Below are 19,957 nucleotides of genomic sequence, written 5' to 3' on the forward strand. Positions count from 1 at the left end.
GTGTGTGTGTGTGTGTGTGTGTGTATAGTGTATATACACAGAGACATACACATAAACCCACAATATTTATATATATAGGGGTGCCTGGGTGGCTCAGTGGGTTCAAGCCTCTGCCTTCAGCTCAGGTCATGATCTCAGGGTCCTGGGATCGAGGCCCATATCAGGCTCTCTGCTTAGCAGGAAGCCTGCTTCCCCCTCTCTCTCTCTGCCTGCCTCTCTGCCTACTTGTGACCTCTGTCTGTAAATAAATAAATAAAATCTTTAAAAAAATTTTGTTTATATACAAATTTTGGTGATTAAAAAATGTGAATATTTAAATATATATTAGTATATTTTACAATGAACCTGCAAACATAGATATAAAAACACTAGCTGCAAAAATATTTTAAAAGTTTACATTGCCACAAATGTGGTTTTTCTCCATTCCTCATGTAACACAGTTGAAGAGAAAAGATTATTCTATTCTTCTGCACTGTCATCTCAGATTTAACAAGATGATGTCCTAAAAGCACAGGGACAAAAAGGCAGATGCATTTTAAAAATGGTCAGTGGCTGAGAAACCATCTCTATGCAGGGCATGTGTTTCCATTGTCCTAGGAAGATATGGTAATACTTCCTGTGGAACAAAGAGGTTATGTGTGAATTGATATGATCCCTTCTGAGTAATTAATAGGTGGTACCCTCTGTATTAGTTAACAAGTTACAAACATCCAATATCCAGTACACTAAAGAGTAAGTCAGAAGGCAATTTCAGTTGTCACCTCCAGTGTCAACACTTAAACGTGAATTCAAGTCGAAAGAATAAGAGCTCCATGAAACCAAGGAAATCTAGAACTGACACGCAAAATGTGAAATGTATTGTTTGCTTTAACAACAACTGATTTAGGTGTGAACTTCCTTCCTCCTTCTATATAGTGGTGTCTTTTTCTGTCTTCTTAGAACTGTACTCAAGACAGAAGAACCCACATAGAGTGTCATTTGATGTTGCTGTTGTATCAGCCACCATGAAGTAATGCCGGCTTTTTACAAACCACCTAACAACATCATTACCGTGCTGAGAGGAGAGAGTGGTAGGATGACCCTCAGAATCTGTATATAGGACAATTTTTATTGTACCCTTTACAAGCATTTGCCTCAGTTATATGTTTTATTCCTTTTCTACTAGAAGACGAATTTTCTGAAACTGTGCAGGAGGCAGTGGTACCACTGATCAGCAGCACATCTTGTCGAAGCTACTGGGGCCTGGATATTAAAAACAGCGACATATGCAGAGGGGCTGCGGGCTCATCCTCATGCATGGTAATTCGAGGACACATTGACAAGTGTGGTTTTCTGCTCAGTGTGTCATAAATCGGTGTTTGCTGGCCATAAAGAGTTAGAAAATAGATGGTAATTTTAAAAGCAAGAAGAGTAAGTGTGTTGCTAAGCTGATGTACTGTCATAACTAATTTGATACCTGAAGTGAAGACAGTTCTCAAAAGGAATTGCTCATTCATTTGCTCGGTTGACTATGTGAAATTGAGTATATTCAGCTGTTTTTGACCTATAAAAATAATTTACTATGGCTCAACTTCACAGCTGAAAGAATTTACTTCTCGTAGCATTGAAAATATAAAGATACTTTCCTGTAACTCAAAACCATCATTTATTTAGTCACTGATATTCAGGAGATGCTTGAAACTTTCTGCAAGGCACAGTCTACTGTCAGCATTAAATGATTGTGCTAAATGTACCCTTTTAGCCACCCTTTGAAAATAAAGATTCTGATCTGATTCAGAGATCTGTAACATCCGCCAACTGCCGAGTTCTCTCTGCTGTTGTGAGCAGAAATCAGTGATGAGGGAATGACTTAGGCACTGTCTGATCACCTCTGCAGTGGAGGTTAGCATCGACCATGAATCAAGCAACCAGGAGAACTTCTCTTTTTGCGGGTTGCAGGGAGATTCTGGAGGACTGCTGCAATGTGTCCACAACGGACAGTACGAGCTCATTGGTATTGTGAGTTGGGGCAGCAGAAATTGCCAGCCCACGGCACCTACAGTCTTTGCCAGAATTTCTGCCTACAGGGACTGGATCGCATCTGTCACTGGAGGAGAAGTGTGATCACTGAAAGAGGAGCCTGGTGGGATTCTGTTCATAAATGGGAAAGGAAGTCCCTCACAGTATACCTGAAAAATAAGTCTCTCGTTAGTGCAAAAGACTCCATGTCACTTCTTCCAACCCTTGTCATTGAGAGCTTGGGTTTGGCGTGCACGCCCATCTAGTAGTAAACACTGAATACGGAAAGCCAATGTTGAGTCATGCCTCCCGGGAATGTATAATCTGAAATGTCATTAAATTCATATTTAGTGTATGATGTATATGTCATGAATACCATCATATACACCGCTACTCTTTTCTAGTTTGGTAAACATTAGAAGATAGAAAGTATATTCAGTCCCTATAAATCTTTCTTTTTTTAAGATTTTATTTATTTGACAGAGCACAAGCAGGTGGAGCAGCAGGCAGAGGGAGAGGGAGAAGCAGGCTCCCTCCTGAGCAAGGAGCCTGATGTGGGACCCAATCCGGGATCATGACCGGATCATGACCATGGCACTCCCAGTCCATTTAATTCTTAATTTCACTCACATGGAAGAGTACCCTGAGCACAGATAGGAAAGGTTCCTCTACGTTTCAGTTTCAAGGAACAATGAACCTTTAAGAAATTATTTATCAATCTGATCACTTGATTTTTAAATTTTTTTTAAATTTTTAGGATCTCTCAATTGTTTACAAAACAGTTAATTTAGGGGCACCTGGGTGGCTCAGTTGGTTAAGTGGCTGCCTTAAGCTCAGGTCACCATCCCAGGGTCATGGGATGAAGCCCCAACTCAGGCTCCTTGCTCAGCGGGAAGTCTGCTTCTCCCTCTCCCTCTTTCTGCCGCTCTGTCTACTTGCACTGTCTCTATCCAATAAATAAAATCTTAAAAAAAAAAAGTTAATTTATTTGAACCTCAGCTACTGATTACCCTCATCTTGCTAAGCTATATCCAAGAATAAGGGAGAAGGAACCAAGGAAGGCCCCAAAGGCAGAAGATCAAATGCCAAAGTCCACCACAGAAATAAAGACTATATAATAAGGGCCTGTGACAACTATTTTTTTCTTATTTTATACACATCCACCAAGATTTATCATTTGGTTTCCAAGATTATAGCATTCAGAGAGAGAGGGAGGAAAGGTATATAGGTAAGCACCTATATAACCTAACGAAAGAGCGCCACATAAGGAAGTAACCAGTGTAAATATACATTCTCTTCCTCTCTGCTTTTTCTTTCTCTTTCTGTCATTCCTTTGTCCTCACCCCACACTCCCTCTTTCAACCTCTGCTCTCTTTCGCCAGTGCTGCAGAGAAGAAGCATTATAAATGTCCTAGGATTTAGTAAAAACTTCGTCCATGAATATTGGTCCCAACCACCTGCATTGATTTAAATTGTGCCTTTTTTTTACAGGGACTCTGAGTGAAATGGAAGAGGAGATTTGCAATAGGGATTCTCTAATTCTTATGTTAATCCGTTTTGTACTAATTTTACTTGGTCTCCCTGAGTTCTTCTCATCTATTTTCTTAATCAGGTGACATGAAAGGGGATGGGCTGTATTGAAGTGTCAAGCCTGTCTAAGCCTTTTTGCTTCTCGGTATGATTTGCTGGTGGTTAATTCTGGTGCAGCTACAATCTCCATTGTGATCTTGTAGGACAGCACTGTGGTGGTGATACTGTAGGGCCCTGTCGGGAGAGGGTGCGGGTTAGTGGTCTGGTGTACCACTAGGGAAGCTGCCCGATTTTCCCAAGGGTCAGAAACTATTTAGTGCTTGGTTTTTGGCTTCAGTTGGCAGTAATTTTTAAATACTTCTCTATTGAATCTTTTCTCTGTGGGATTAGGACTGTCAGACTGCTTTACTTGCCCTGTCTCTACAATTCAGTCGAGGAGGGGCATTCACTTTCTTACTCTGACCTTTCCATGAGAGCTCTCCTGTTGGCATTTAGGTTGCAAGATCAAGCTGTACATGGACCAGATTGTGATCCACTGTGTAAATGGGTCTATTAGGTAAGAGTCACAGAGCCAAATTTAAAGGAATTAGAGATCTCATCACCTAATTATGTATATATCAAAAAATATCCATTTTGAGCACCTACTATGTGGCAGATGGCACCAGAAAGAAAGAAGTTTCCCTCATCTTAAGAATCTCACTGTACTGGGGGCACCTGGGTGGCTCAGTGGGTTAAGGCCTCTGCCTTCGGTTCAGGTCATGATCCCAGAGTCTTGAGATCGAGCCCCACATTGGGCTCTCTGCTCAGAGGGGAGTCTGATTCTCCCTCTCCCTCTGCTTTTCTTCCTGGTTTGTGCTCTCTCTCTCTCTCTAAAATAAATAAATAAAATCTTTTAAAAATAAAAAAAGAAAAAAACAGGTTTAATAAAAGTATTTGTCAAGTGAGGTCCTTTTGAATAATAATACTAAAGTATATATTCAGAATTTTTAGTCAAAGCATCTGAATCCTGACCATGTATTATTTATATATTTAGTTGTTTATGTATTTTTTTACATGATACAAAAATTACCTGTACGGACATTTCTCATATATGGGATGGAAATTATTTCATCTTTTTAGCTCAACATCAATGTTAGAAAAAGGAAAATACCTTCTGCTCTACTCAGTTGAAAGTTGATGTTTTCTCTCATAGCATCCTGGTTTTTTTTCCCTAATCGTGACAGTTTGCCATGTACATAAAAATTATACATAAAGACACACACACACACACATATGTGCTTGTTCTTAGATATTATCTTCCGAACTTCACCTGGGTTTATGAATTTATAAACATTAATAGATTAAAATGAGGTAATGACTGTTTCACGTGTTATCAGACGTTTGGTCTGGGAGGCTACATTTGTGTCTTTAGAGGCCAGCAGTGTTCTTTGTTGTTGTTTTTTTTTTTAAGATTTTATTTATTTGACAGATAGAGATCACAAGTAGGCAGAGAGGCAGGCAGAGAGAGAGTGAGAAGCAGGCTCCCCACTGAGCAGGGAGCCCAATGCGGGGCTCGATCCCAGGACCCTGAGATCATGACCTGAGCCACCCAGGCACCCCATAGACGCCAGCACAGTGGTTTTTTTTGTTTGTTTTGTTTTTTAAATTTCTTTTCAGCGTAACAGAATTCATTGTTTTTGCACCACACCCAGTGCTCCATGCAATACGTGCCCTCCTTAATAACCACCACCTGGCTCCCCCAACCTCCCACCCCCCGCCCCTTCAAAACCCTCAGATTGTTTTTCAGAGACCATAGTCTCTCATGGTTCACCTCCCCTTCCAATTTCCCTCAACTCCCTTCTCCTCTCCATCTCCCCTTGTCCTCCATGTTATTTGTTATGTTCCACTAATAAGTGAAACCATACGATACTTGACTCTCTCTGCTTGACTTATTTCACTCAGCATAATCTCTTCCAGTCCCGTCCATGTTGATACAAAAGTTGGGTATTCATCCTTTCTGATGGAGGCATAATACTCCATAGTGTATATGGACCACATCTTCCTTATCCATTCGTCTGTTGAATGGCATTTTGGTTCTTACCACAGTTTGGCTACCGTGGCCATTGCGCCAGCACAGTGTTTTAAAGAAGTTTGATTTTCAAAGCTTTTGGATGAAATGCACATGCTATCTGCCTGAAGGCATTTGAGCTTGATAGGCAATAAAGCTGGCAGACATTTCTATTTATGTCATATTATTGAAATCAAAATTTGACTATCTACAGTATGTGAGTTAAGTAAGCTGCCTTTTTTTAATACAGTGCATTAAAGTATTAATAATTCTATGTCCTAGGCACTTATATAAAGAATTTCATCCATTGTTAACATGAAATTAGTAATATGTTTAGAAGGCTTAAGAAATATAAGAAAGCTAGAATTAAAAAAAAATTTTTTTTAAAAGACTTTATTTATTTGACAGGGATCTCAAGTAGGCAGAGAGGCAGGCAGAGAGAGAGGAGAAAGCAGGCTCACTGCCGAGCAGAGAGCCCGATGTGGGGCTCGATCTCAGGACCCTGGGATCATGACCTGAGCTGAAGGCAGAGGCTTTAACCCACTGAGCCACCCAGGTGCCCCTAAGAGAGCTACAATTTATTTTAAAATATTGACAGTTCAAAAAAACAGCTAATCAAACAGATGAGACAATGTATCTATGATGCAAAGATAAAAAATATTAGTAAAGAATATTTGGAAATGAAAAGTAAAACGCCAGATTCAAATGTTGTAATCAATGTAGAGAATGATATTATATAAAATACAAATTTCAGCTAGATATTTTTATGTTGAAATTTATGGGAGACTGTAATAAAACATGTTGAATACACATATTAGTAACTAATAAAATAGTTTACTAGTAACTATTAAGATAATAATGTGTTAATAACAGTTAATAACTTCTAATAACTGTTAAACCACAATCACATATTTGTTTGGGGGTTTATTATTTGGTACCTGCATGTAGTACAAATTCCATGAGGGCCAGGCTGTCTGCTTTGTCACTAGGTCATATTCTGTACTTAACACACCAATTATCCCTAGAAGATCCTCAGTGAACGTTTGTTCCATGAATGGCCAGGTCACAGGTTCAGTTGAGTGATCAGTGGTCCCTTTGATCTGTTATTAGTCATACTGAAATATTGCACAATACTTTACAGATCTTGATGGTAACTACTGAAATGGGCATATTCAGTGGCAAATACTGCCACTATAAAGAGACTTATGGTATTTATTCATTAGCTGATATACACAATTGAAACTTGGCAAATGAAAAGTGATTTCAGGTTTTTAAGTCCCAACTTGGCAGATGAAAAAATTATTTAAGAGTGTAAAGCACGGAACACCTGGGTGGCTCGGTCGGGTAAACAATTGACTCTTGATTTCAGCTCAGGTCGTGGTTCTCAAGATTGTGAGACTGAGCCTTATGAAGGGCTCTGTGCGGGGCAAGGAGCCTGCTTGGGATCCTCTCTCTCCCTCTCCCTCTGCTGCTCCTCCCCTACTCATGTGCATGCTCTCTCTCTTTAAAAAACAACAAAAAAAGTGTAAAGCACAATGTTTAAAAATGTAAATACAGCATTTGAATTAACATTGATAATGACCTAAAATCAAAACAAGTAAAAATGAAGTTTTGGTGTATACCATGAAACAGAATAGTCTTATAAAAGGAACTCTCTGGTCATGAGGATTAGTAGCTAGCGAGAAGTAGGAGGAGACACAGAGGAATCTAATCTGATTGAATTGGAGGTTAGTGGTGCCTTTGACTTTCCTAGGCACAGGAGAGAAGAAATACATTTGGGGATAAATAACAAGATCTGCTTGGGAATATACTGAATTTGAGGTGTATGTGGGGCATTCATATAGAAATATATATATAATATATATCTTAATTTTGCTGCTAACTTGCTAAAACTTTTACTCAAACTATAAAGAAAAAAAAAACCGGCATGAAAATACCTTTTTAGCATTTTTATAAAAATACAGGTTGTTTAGCACCAGTTTAAATTCCAATTTAAAACCTATCTCGTGGTTTTAAACCTATCCTCAGGTAATATATAGTAGAATGGATTTTTTTCTTTTGGAAGTAAATTATTTTCCAGATATAAACCTGCCACCAACAACATGGGATTAAGTATTCACCCCTCTTTAAAGTTAAGCCGAGGTTCAATCTTCAGGGGAAATTAATTTTGTCTTCATTTAGTAGCTTGGAAGATGGTGAGTTGTTTTTTAAATAAGCAGGATCAAATTAGTTTTGCAGTACAGGGAAATCCAACTCTTACGGGAGAGTTATTCCCCTGAAAGTAGATAACTCTGGAGACCAGCAATCAGGTGTAACTAAGTGAACAACAGCCAGCTTCCATCTAAGCAAGAATGCACATTATCTTAGGCCCACAAAGAAGAAAGGGCTGCTGGTACCTTTGGGCTAAGGTAAAGAAGCACTTTAGATATTTATTAACTCACTTGGCCCTCATAACAATTATATGAGATATTATCATGCCATTTTGCAGGTGAGGAAGCAGGATGAAATAATGTGCCCAGGGTCACATGCTAGTAAATGGTTCAACTGGAATTTTAACCCAGGAAATTCCAGCCCCAGTGTCTACCCTCTTACCCACTACAATAAACTTCTTAAATATGGGAAGTCCTAATGCTGACATGAAAAATCTGGAAATGAAACTGCATCAGTGGAAATGCTTGATCTACTTTTATTTTCCGGGATAGTTTCAATTCAGTGAAATTTTGTATTTCAATAAATGTTGATTCACTAAATAAAATGGTGTGACTTGCTCCTTCCAAGGGCAGTTTAGTAATGTCAAGATTTCTTTGCCTCTCCCAGCTTTCTGACGATGGGTAAATCACTTAACTGCCACTTGACTCAATTTCTGTATTATTGGTAAATAATGGTTTACCAACAATCTTTATACACTTTTAAGGATTAAATAAGATAAGACAAGTAAAGCTTTAAAACAGTGCTTACTGGGGAAAAAAAGCAGTGCTTGTTGTATAAACATTAGTTATGCTTTTTAAGACTTTTTTGGTCAATCACAAAACTAAAATTTCAATGTTTTATTGGAAAATCTGATTACAGCTGGGCTTACTCTCTCGCAGTTTCCATTTATCCTTTCTTTCCATATTCCCTTTTATTACCTCTTACACAACAAAGGGTTAGGAAAAGACGAAGTATTAATTTTCTTAACAAATATTTGAGTGCATAGGAGGTACTGGCGATATAAAGGTGATGAAGACAGATGTGGTTTCTTAGGGAACCTACTATCTGGAAGTCAAGAGAAACACATTACCTAGGTCTGGAAAAGTAAATCTAAACGTTCTTGACGGGAAGAAAATGAGGCTAAAACAGAAGGCACAAAACGTGGTGCAGATTGGAGACGTGATACTCATTAGGGTTGCAAATGACAAACCTTGATCCCAAGTTTCACATTAGCAACGAACTAACGTGTGAGGAGTTGAGATTCCTTCCGTGGCCGGTAGCACGTTCCGAAAGTAACCCAGCCCTTGCTGGAGAAGCTGATTGCTTACTGGCCACGTGGTTACACCTAAACTACGTTTCAACCTGCGTTCTGTTTAGCCACACCCTTTCATTCTAACCACACCTCTTGATTCACGAGGCTCTTCGTCAGCAAAGGAAATATCGCGAGTAGTCTACATTGTCTCCCATTTGACGTTTTCAGCGGTGGTTGTCGCTTTTATTCTCGCGATATTTTCGGGTAAACGGGAGCCCGGGCGACCCGGGCTTCTGTGAAACATGGCGGTCGGCTGATTCCGTAACACAAGGTAAAATACTGAAACCCCGTTGGGTGCTGTTTTCCCGATTGTTCCAAGGCTGTTCAGGGCGTGAATGTGGTTAAGGGGGCTGAGAATCTGTCACGGGGTTGGCTCCCTGACTTCATCACTCTCCTTTGGGAAGAGGGCCGGACTGGGGAGCCGCTCCACCTCCCCCGGGGGCGTTGCTGGCAGGACCCTGGGTAGCGCTGCGCCTGGGAGCCCCCATCTCCCCAGTCCTGTGTCTCTGCTCTGTCTTGCAACTTGAAGGAATTTAAGTGCTTCCCGGATAGCTGCTGACCCTGACCCATTGCTTCTCGCGGTGTCCGGTGCCCCAGTGGGTCCTCTGGTCCTCAGGGAGAAGGGTCCCGTGTTGTGAAGACCAGCCAGATCGTGGACCCATTCTCCCGGGTGTCTGGCTCCCCACCCTCATTCAGGCAAATACCAAATTCTTGGCAGCAGGTTGCTCACTTTAAGAAAGACCTAGGTCTTGGCCTCGCCTCGAAAGAGTTTCCCACGCCGCTTGGGGAAATGAGAAAGGGGCAGGGCTGGCAAGATGCTATAGGAGAGAGGTTTGAGTGTTACTACTTTACTTATAACCTTCTAGGGTTAAGAAAACTTCGGAAGATAACTTTTCAATTCAAGGGAGAAAATAGCCTTAGGTATAGTAGTATATAGAGTTGATAGGTTTTTGAGAAAACTTGTTTAAGTTTTATATTTATAATTTAGTGCCCTCAACACAACGCAAATTTACATAGTATCTGTTAAAATGTTTCAAGACTGGCTTTCAGAAGCAGTTAAAGATACATTTAAAAACAAGATTTGTTCATTTGTTTGAAGTTGTATTTAAGTTATTGCCTAGCCTGATACTTAAACTCTGGTATATAGCCGTTAAAAGAAATGAGTCAGACTGTTCACTGAAGAATTCAGGAGATGCTTGTTTTGTTTATCGATATCTTTAAATTGATGCAGTTATTCCAGTTGTCCTAGAGGAAAAACGTGAAAAAAATAAATTTCATGCTTTGGGGGGAATGGAGAAGAGAGGAGTTTTGTTTTGTTTTGTTTTGGATAATAAACTTTAGTACACAACTGAGTTGAAGTGGCTTGAGGGTACAGATCTTTAAAAAATATATCAAGCTTGAAAGATCTCTCAAAGGAAATCAGGCCTGGTCTGGAACATCAAAAGAAAAAAACAATTAGAAAAAATATATAAATTTATTTTCTTCAGGGATTAATGGTTTAATTAGAAGAAATAGTGAAACTTATTTTTAATGACAGTTACATTTAGGCAGTCTGCCAGCTAACAAGTACTATTTAACAAGTTTTTTGGTATTTATTCTGATTCTACCTCTTAATGTCATGATGGTCAAATTAACCTCTTTGTGTTTTAGTTTCCTTGTCTGCAAAATTGGAATAATAACATCTAACTCATAGGATTGTTGGTGAGGACTAAATGAGTGACCACATGCACTTAGAACAATGCCTGTCATACAGTTAACATTCATTTAGTATTCACTCTTGTTACTTAAAAATTTTTGTTTCCTAACTTCGTAGTTACTCACAAGATAATTCCTTGGGGGGGCACCTGGGTGGCTCAGTGGGTTAAAGCCTCTGCCTTCAGCTCAGGTCATGATCTCAGGGTCCTGGGATCGAGCCCCGCATCGGGCTCTCTGCTCAGCGGGAAGCCTGGTTCCCCCTCTCTCTCTGCCTGCCCCTCTGCCTACTTGTGAGCTTTGTCTGTCAAATAAATAAATAAAATCTTTTTTTAAAAAAAGATATTTCCTTGGCACTTAGTCAACATATAGACTGAAGAAGGTGCTTTCTAATGTAATTTCTTTCTGATCCCAAAAGTAATTAAACACTCTTCTTCTATATAGTTAGTATGTCTGTAAACTCCATCTTCCAATGGCTTGCATTCTTAAGCTGTTCTCCTTTCAGTTACTAAGGTACAAATTCCTTCTTTCTCCTACTCGGTACAGTCTTATTATAGTCTAGGTCAGTTCTGCTCTTGGTGCCTTGTAAACCCATTCTTGTATTTGGAGACATTCATTCTATTATAAATGTATTTCATGTGTCCCTGACCTTTTCTGCTTCACTTTTGTACACTTTTATTGAGTAGTTAGTACAGTCAAGCTGTTATTTGAGGAGGATTATATTTATCCTTGCTTCACATTGCTGCCAGGCACTTCCAAATTGTTGTGTTGCCATCACTCTATAGCCTCTTTTCTTAGCTTTTCTATCAATTTATACCAGCCTCAGTCTATTCATGATACTATTAAATAACCTCAGATACTATACCACTTTCCTCAAGGACTTTAAGATAAATTTCAAATATCCTACAAATCTTTGCATTTCTTTTGAGAATTAGAAATATTTACCAAATGACTCATTTTTATCTTTGTTAGAAACTGCGAGGTAGCCATTATACCTCCCTACCTCCTTTAAAAGTAAAATATAATAGATCCTGGGATGTTGAAGATCTTTCCAAATTTGTGACGTGGCTAGTAAGTGACTAGATATTAACCCAGGTTTTTTTGGGTCACAAAAGTTGTATTTATACCATCTTACTCAGCTTCTAAGTATACTTTTTTTTTTTAATCACTTAGAATGCTACTATATTTATTTGAATTATGTTGGGATAAATAATTTTAAAGACAACATGAACGCTATTGTAAAAAGTCTACGTTTTAAAGTGAAAAGAATAAGTACTTTTGAAGGGATATCTAGTATTTGTCAAGTAAAACTAAGTTATCTTTCATAATAAAATTTTAGTGTAAAGTATTTTAATGCAATATAATCAAGTAATTTAAAGTTACAGATAAGTTATTTTGCTTTTTGTTTCTGAAGTTCACTGATGGCCTGAATAATATCTGTCCTGTGTCCTTTCTCATTCTTACTAATGGCTTGTGTGAGTTTCATAGGGCTGCTGTAGCAAAGTACCATAAACTGGATGGCTTAAAAACCTCAACATGTATTCTCTCAGAGTTCTGGAGCCTAGCTGACTGAAATCAAGGTCTTGGCAGGGCCGTGTTCCCTCTGAAGGCTCTGGGAAATAATCCTTTCTTGCCTCTTGTAACATCTGGATAATCCTTGGCTCTTCTTGGTTTTTGGGTGCATCCCTCTAATCTCTGCCTCTGTCTTCACATGGCATTCTCTCCTGGTTAGGTGTCTTCACTTGGCCTTCTTATAAGAACACCAGTCACTGGATTTTGGGCCACCCTAATCCAGTATGATCTCATCTCAACTAATTACATCTTAGAAGACCCAAATATTTCCAGATAAGGCCCATTCACAAATACCAGGATTAGGACTTCATTGTATCCTTTTAGGGAACACACTTCAGCCTGCAACATGGTCATAGGTGTTAACCAATTAAATATTTCTCATATTGCCAAATATGTATTAAAAATAGAAGTTAGCTCATAAAATGTGGGTAGCAGGAGTAAAATTGTTTCTCCATTTTTATTTGGAGAAGTAGTTAAACTTAAGCAGACTAAAAGGTGTCATGAATTCTGTGTTTTAATTTTGGCAAAGCATCTGATAGTCTCATTATATTCAGATGGATGCAATGATTAAATATGGGCTGTATGACATTACTTAGATTGAGTAATGATTGTATGTGTCTGTGTTCCAGCATGAAAGGTGGTTTCTTATTTTTTAGGTAGTTTTTCAAAGCATTGGCTTAGTCTCCACTGTTATCAGTGACTCCCTGGACTTCTTTTGTTTTGCTTCTTAATATACATGGCAGTTTAGGGGAGAAATTGAACAAAGCGGGTATGTTACTGGAGAATGGGAAAGTATGAAGAGCAGCATCAACCACTGGGCAAATGAATCAAATGCAGTGGCTTATAAATTATTATTTTTGTGGACCAGTACACAAAACAGGGAAAGGGGCTGCATTTGAGGACTGATGCAGAATTGCAGTTTTTAATCCAAAAATCAAAACAAACCAAAACGTCTGTTATCTACCTTTATCATTTCATAAAAGAAAGGACATTTTGACACATTAAAAAAAAAAGGAAGGAAATCATCTCGGATATAAGATTTTTAAATTGACTATATTTAGCTTTAAAAGTTTCCTGTATTAAAAAAAAAAAGTTTCCTGTATTGTCCTTGGTTTTTTCATTAAGGTTCAAAAAAGAAAATTTTGTAACAGAATGGCAGTGACTTTTGGAAACCAGGGATCTAGGAAATTTTCCTTTCTTTCTTTCTTTCTTCCTTCCTTCCTTTTTAAAATTTATTTATTTGAGAGAGAAAGAGCACAGGCAGTGTTGAGGGGTGTGGGCGGAGGGAGAGGGAAGGAGTCTTAAGCCTACTCTTCCCTGAGCACAGAGCCCAGTGTGGGGCTTGATCTCATGACCCTGAGATATGAGCTGAGGTGAAACCAAGAGTTGGATGTTTAACTAACTGAACCACCCAGGTGGCCTAATCTAGGGTATTTCTAAATGCATTTCTTAAAATGGCTGACCAAGCTAGATGGAGAAGCATATCAATTGAGAATGGGAGCAGTGGAACTGGATAACTGGGAGAAGTCCAAGGGATTGGAAACACAGGGATAATGAAGAACAAATTCTGTCCTAGTTAGGAAATTAAAGAGCCTGAACAATAATTGATTCTGCTCAGAGAGGAAAAATAGCGTTTTAGATTTTAGAAATCAAGCAGTTCTAGAAGTTAAGAGGAGCCAAAACATGGTCTTGCTTGTATGTGGGTTTGCATAGATCTAAGTCACTGGCATTGAAGATCTATCACACTTACATGGCAAAACCATTGTTATTGTGAATGAATGCCATTCATTCACATCCTGTGGAGGATGAGTGTCATAGGTTCATGACTTGCAAAGGATTGTGATGGAATGGGGAAGAAGAGAAGCATATTGAATGATCCAGGTGCTAGAGTCATTAAGGAGATTTTAAATATATACAGATGTTAGTAGAAGATGATCATAAGTACTCGAGTGTCAGTGTACACTGTGGTTTGGAGCATGGACTTTGGAGCCAAGGTGCTTGGGATCGAATCCAGGTTCTATCACTTGCTGTGTAGCCCTGTAAAAATTACTTGACTGTTCTGTACCTCAGTTTCTTTATAAATGAGCAAAAATAGTATCTACTTCATAGAATCATTTAGAGGGATAAATGAATAAATATATACAATCCTTCAAATAATACCTAACACATAGTATGAGGGCTATAATTCTTTATAGTATATGTGTTTATTATTAGAAGTAGAAGGGAAGAGGTGATTGAGAAGTCATAATATGATATATAAAACATGGGCTGCATATATAAAACCTTATGAGTCTCAGAAGTGAAATGAGGAGTTGAAGGGAATTACCACCAGGAAAATGTCAAGTTTCATGAAGAAAGCAGGTAAAAGGATGCTTTTAGAAAAACTAGAAGTTATTGGATAATTGGTTCATTGATCAGAACAGTGCCTCTGTGGAGTAGAGTGGCAGGTATTGGGGATAGAATGAGTTTCTTAGATGTAGGTTAGTGGTGATCTAACAGGAATGGGACAGGAGTGGCAGAGTGGCAAGGTGCTCCAGTCTAGAAGAATGATCGTGGAAAATAAGAATGGAGGCTACTAGGTAGAGGCTGGGAAGTAGCCAGGTGGGAGGAGTGCTGAATAAGCTGTATGAATTGTTAGGTTTGTAAAACCAGTTGCTGTTCTATCTTTATATATGATTTAAAAGAAAGCATTCATAAAGCTTCTAAAAATAAAGTTTAGGAGTAAAATTCAGTTTTATTCATTTGCTTAACAATGCTATCTATACCTGTTATGTGCCAACCACTGTTCTAAGTACTAGGACTACTAGAGTGAAAAAAACAAAAATTGCTCTCCTTGTGGATCTTGTGTTTTTATATATTTACTTATATAACTGTTTTAATTCAAAGGTGTGCTGTCATAGGTATTTCTGGGGAAATTTCCTTCCTTCTTTTTTTGGGGAATGTCCCTTCTCCCCTCCCTCCTTCCCTTCCTTCCTTCCTTTTTTCCCCTTTGTATTTATTAAATACCATTGTGCCAGGCATTGGAGATATACAGATCAAGGGAGACAGGTTCCTGCTCAGACATCACAGTGGAGAAAACAGAAAATCAAAAAAGCAGTTGAATCTGAATTGTCTTTGGAAGACCCAATGAAAATGTCATAGAAAGAAAAATGCATACATGTCTGCAGAGAGATTTGTACTGGGAATAAAGATTTGAGAGGAATCAGCATGTGGATGAAAATTGTAGGGATGGGAGACCACTGGGGGAAAATGTTGGGGTTGGGAGGAACACCCAAGTGTAGAATCCAGAAGGAGGAAGAATCTGTACACTACGCCAAAGAAGGTCTTTGAGGTAGAATGAAAATCAGGAGTATAGTATCACTTAAGCCAAGGTAAGATGCTGTTTTGAGAAGAAAAATAAGTGATAAACTATTTTTTTCAGAGACAAAATTAAATAAGGACTAAAAACTATCCATAGTATTTCATACTAAAGAAGTTGTTAATGACCTAGCTCAGATCAAATTTAGGTAAGGGGTGACCATGTAGTGAAGAAGTAGTCACAGTGTACAAATGCGGACAGTTCATTTTTTTTTTTTTTTTTTAAAGTAAAGTCTGCCCCCAGAAACTTTGACCACCCTGAGATCAAGAGTCACATGCTCTATTGACTGAGCCAGCCAGGTCCTTGGACTATTCATTCTTTTAAGTTTGGCTTATAGATAAACAGCCAGAGATTTATAGTTGGAGTTGGACTTGATTTAATGTAGCGTTTTGTTCTAAAGATGAGAAGTTTGAACATGTTTAATATTTAATTCCAGTAGGAATGAGTAGAAATTGAAAGATTGAAGAAGGATCAATCTTGGTGTAGTTACCACTAAACAGGTACAGAAAACAAATTTGATTACCCTGATTTGAACAAACTTAGGGAGCACAACTTACGCCTACAAACACTCAGAAGCTTAATTTACAAATGCAAATACCAGTTTTATAATTGTCATGAGGATCAGAAACTCATCTGTCATGTCTAGATGTCTTCCTTTTTCCTTAAGAAAAACATGCACATGAAAAGCAAAATCATAATCTAAAGGCAACATTGTGCATATGGAATAGGAAAGAGAAGTTTGTTGGGTCTTTTTAATAGCAAATGAAATCAACATATTAATGCATCCAGTTTCACTTTAGAGCAGTAGGCCCTCGTGGACTGATTAGTAGTGCCCCCGGTTAGGGACTGGTCTCATGAACAATGTTCACGATCACTGCCGGTTTTTACTTCTCTGACTTTTTGTTCACAGATGCGCTTTCTATGGCCTTTTCTTTCCATATTAATCCTACCCACAGGATTTTAGATGAGCTTTTCTGCTTTCTTCTAGAGACACTGTTTTTCTTTTAGTGGCTCCTGCAACCATTTGATTTATTCTATTAGGTGTTGATTTTATTAATACAATTTTGATTTCTAGTAATGCGTTGTAGTATCAACTGTGGTATTATTTATATAAATCAGTCATATAAAAACTTATATGAATATTTGAGAATTCAGTTATTTTTATGGCTTTGTAACATATTTTAGGTATAGTTGGCATACTGGTCAAAAAAGGAATACCAGTCAATTTTTAAATAATATTTTTATTATAAAAATAGATAATTTAGAAAGTCCAAAATTCTGTTAAAAAGACAACTAAAATCCTCCCATGATCTACTTTTAACATTTTAGCCTATAGACTTTGAATCAGTTTCTTGTATATCTTTCCTGTTTCCCATAAAACTGGACTTATACAACCTTTTAGTCTTTTCCTAATGTATTATGAGTATTTTCCTATGTCATTAACTGTTTTCTTTTATAAGATTTTCAGTGTTTACATACATTCAGAGCTTTTAATTCACCATAGTTTGTATTGGCTACCCAGTGTTTTCTTTCTTTGATATTTAAAAATAACTGTGAGAATTATCCTCATAATGAGAATTAGCCTCATAATGAGAATTAGCCTCGTAATCAAAAAGTTTTAGTGACAACAAGATTATTACCTTAGGATACTTTCCTAAAAAGGGAATTTACTTAGTGAAAAGGAGAATGGTGATTATTTATTTTCTGGCTAGCAGTAGATTAGCATGCCTATTTAATTTATTTCATTGTCATCTGTTGATGGGAATGTATTTTATTATTTGTTAACTTAATAGAAGAAAGATTCTTTTTTTTTTTTTTTTTTTTAAAGATTTTATTTATGAGAGAGCATGTTGAGCAGGAAGCCTGATGCAGGACTCCGTTCTCAATCCTGGGACTCAAGGATCATGACCTGAGCCGAAGGCAGTGGCTCAACCAACTGAGCCACCCAGACGCCCCAGAAAAATTATTTCTTATTTTCTTTTGTATATTTAAATAGTTTGAATGTGAATTGCTTTTCACTTTTTTGCTGTTTAATGTATTTGTGTGTGTAAATTGCCTTTCATTAGTATTTTTTGCCGGGGTGGGGTGGAGAAAGGAGATGTGCGGATAAGTTTTAAGCTTTTTTCCTCAAGGAGGTATGAAAATGTTAAGTTGTTCCAAGAACATTTGTCAGTTATCTAAAATTAAAAGAAACTTTTGTATCTATTTTAGAGTATTCATGTATTCATTATTTATTCCTTAGCATGACTATATGAAAGAAGAAGAAGGTTTTCCTGAAGATGAGGCGACTGAATCGGAAAAAAACCTTAAGTTTGGTGAAAGAGTTGGATGCCTTTCCAAAGGTTCCTGACAGCTATGTAGAGACTTCAGCCAGTGGGGGTACAGGTGAGTATGGTTCCAATTGAAACAGCTTCCCCGAGTGCAGCTTCTTAGGGAGTCAGTCAACAATATACAGAAATGTAGTCATGAAGAAGAACTCATCAATGAATTGCACAATAACTGTGACTCATCTGTCCTCTGTTTGCCCTAATTTTATTGTCATGTGTATTTTCTTTGGCATCCAGCCCAGTGCAGTCTATGCATTTAGCAGCATTTATTAAAACATTACCAAACAGATTAATCCAATTTTACTGCTTTGGTGCTCTTGAGTTATGTATAATTATATATAAATAAAATTGAACTTGGAAGAAGTTATTTAACAAACTTGAACTGCTTCAGTCCTGTTTTGGTTAAGAATAAATCAAGTTAGACATTATAATAGAAATGCTTAGATTTCACATTACTGGAGAGAGGCAGTCTGAGGTAATTGTTAAAAGGCTTAGACTCTGGAACCAGACTGTCTGGATTTAAATCCCACATCTACCCCTTCGTAACTACTTGACTTTAAGGAAGTTACTCCTTCTAACTTGAGGAAGTTAATCCTTCTATGTTTTCGTTTCTTCTTCCACGAAATGGGGATAATATCAGCATTTACCTGGTAATGTTACTCTAGTGATTAAGTAAAGTAATATTTATAAAATGCTTAACTCAGTACCTGGTACAGATAGAAGTGTTCATTAAATAAAATAAATATGAAATATATAAGAAAAATAAGCAACTATGACAGTATTTAGTATTTTCTTTCCCCATGAAGAGCTAATAAAATATTTCACATAAGAATGACATTTCAGGGGCTCCTGGGTGGCTCAGTGGGTTAAAGCCTCTGCCTTCAGCTCAGGTCATGATCCCAGGGTCCTGGGATCCAGCCTCACTTTGGGCTCTCTGCTCAGCAGGGAGCCTGCTTCCCTTCCTCTCTCTCTGCCTGCCTCTCTGCCTACTTGTGATCTCTGTCTGTCAAATAAATAAATAAAATCTTTAAAAGAAAAAAAAATTGACATTTCATTTGGTAAAATGTATAGTTAAGTTGCTTGCCATTTCTAATCTGTGATTAAGTTTTTTAAATGAAAATAGTGGAAGTTCTTGTTGCACAATACATTTTAAATGTATTTTGTCACAGTATAAGATAATTGTTTTTTTTGTTGTTGTTCAGATCTTTTATTTGCTTTTGTAAATGAGGTAGTATATTTAGGAGATTCCAAAGTAGATGAGAATTTTATTAGAGATTTGGAGATGTTATTTGAGTTTCTGGTACACAGATTATCATGGCTTCTCAGGAGCTACAAATTTGTCTAGTTTTGTTTTTTATAGATTGGGCTACAGGCATGGATGAATTTTTAATTATGAGGGGACTGCTTTGTAAGACTTATGCTTACTTTCATCATTTATCATATCTATGGCATTGCTATATATAAGAAAGGAAAAGTTTTGTTTCTTGTAAAATTTGGCAGATCTATTACTGAGATACCCTTAATATTGATGAGATAAAATGCTTCTCAATAGTAGAAATGTTTGTGTTCATGTTTGTGCTCATTAAATCTTCAATTTTGAGCTGTTTTAGAAAGGAATCTGTAATGAACACTTTAAGAAAAACGTTACAGTAGTATCCATTCACATGGCAATCATATTAGGGCTTTCTTTGCTAATTTTAATCTCACTTAAAATTGTTTCCCGTTGTCTACTTTTAAAAAATTGTTTTAATTCTGGTTTTCTGTTTGTTTGATTTCTCAGTTTCTCTAATAGCATTTACCACGATGGCTTTATTAACCATAATGGAATTTTCAGTATACCAAGATACATGGATGAAGTATGAATATGAAGTAGATAAGGATTTTTCTAGGTAACTTCTTTTTTTTTTTTTTTTCTTGAAATACCTCTGTAT

The 19,957-nt window shown here is 37.5% G+C and overlaps 1 protein-coding gene across 2 annotated transcripts in view; it reads left to right on the top strand.

Annotated features, from left to right (window-relative positions):
• The first annotated feature begins 9,234 nt into the window (after positions 1-9,234).
• The window catches only part of ERGIC2 (ERGIC and golgi 2), a 38,086-nt gene continuing 27,363 nt past the window's right edge, over positions 9,235-19,957 (top strand). The window contains exons 1-3 of one of the 2 annotated variants that reach the window (XM_080810792.1): positions 9,235-9,348; positions 17,942-18,084; positions 19,807-19,915. In XM_080810792.1, the coding sequence (XP_080666918.1) occupies positions 17,979-18,084; positions 19,807-19,915 (215 nt within the window). In that variant the 5' untranslated portion in view covers positions 9,235-9,348; positions 17,942-17,978. The remainder of the gene's footprint in view (positions 9,349-17,941; positions 18,085-19,806; positions 19,916-19,957) is intronic. The other variant, XR_013967244.1, reaches the window with a different exon arrangement.

This window comes from Martes martes (genome assembly GCF_963455335.1).
Source record: "Martes martes genome assembly, chromosome: 8".
In the NCBI taxonomy this organism is placed as follows: domain Eukaryota; kingdom Metazoa; phylum Chordata; class Mammalia; order Carnivora; family Mustelidae; genus Martes; species Martes martes.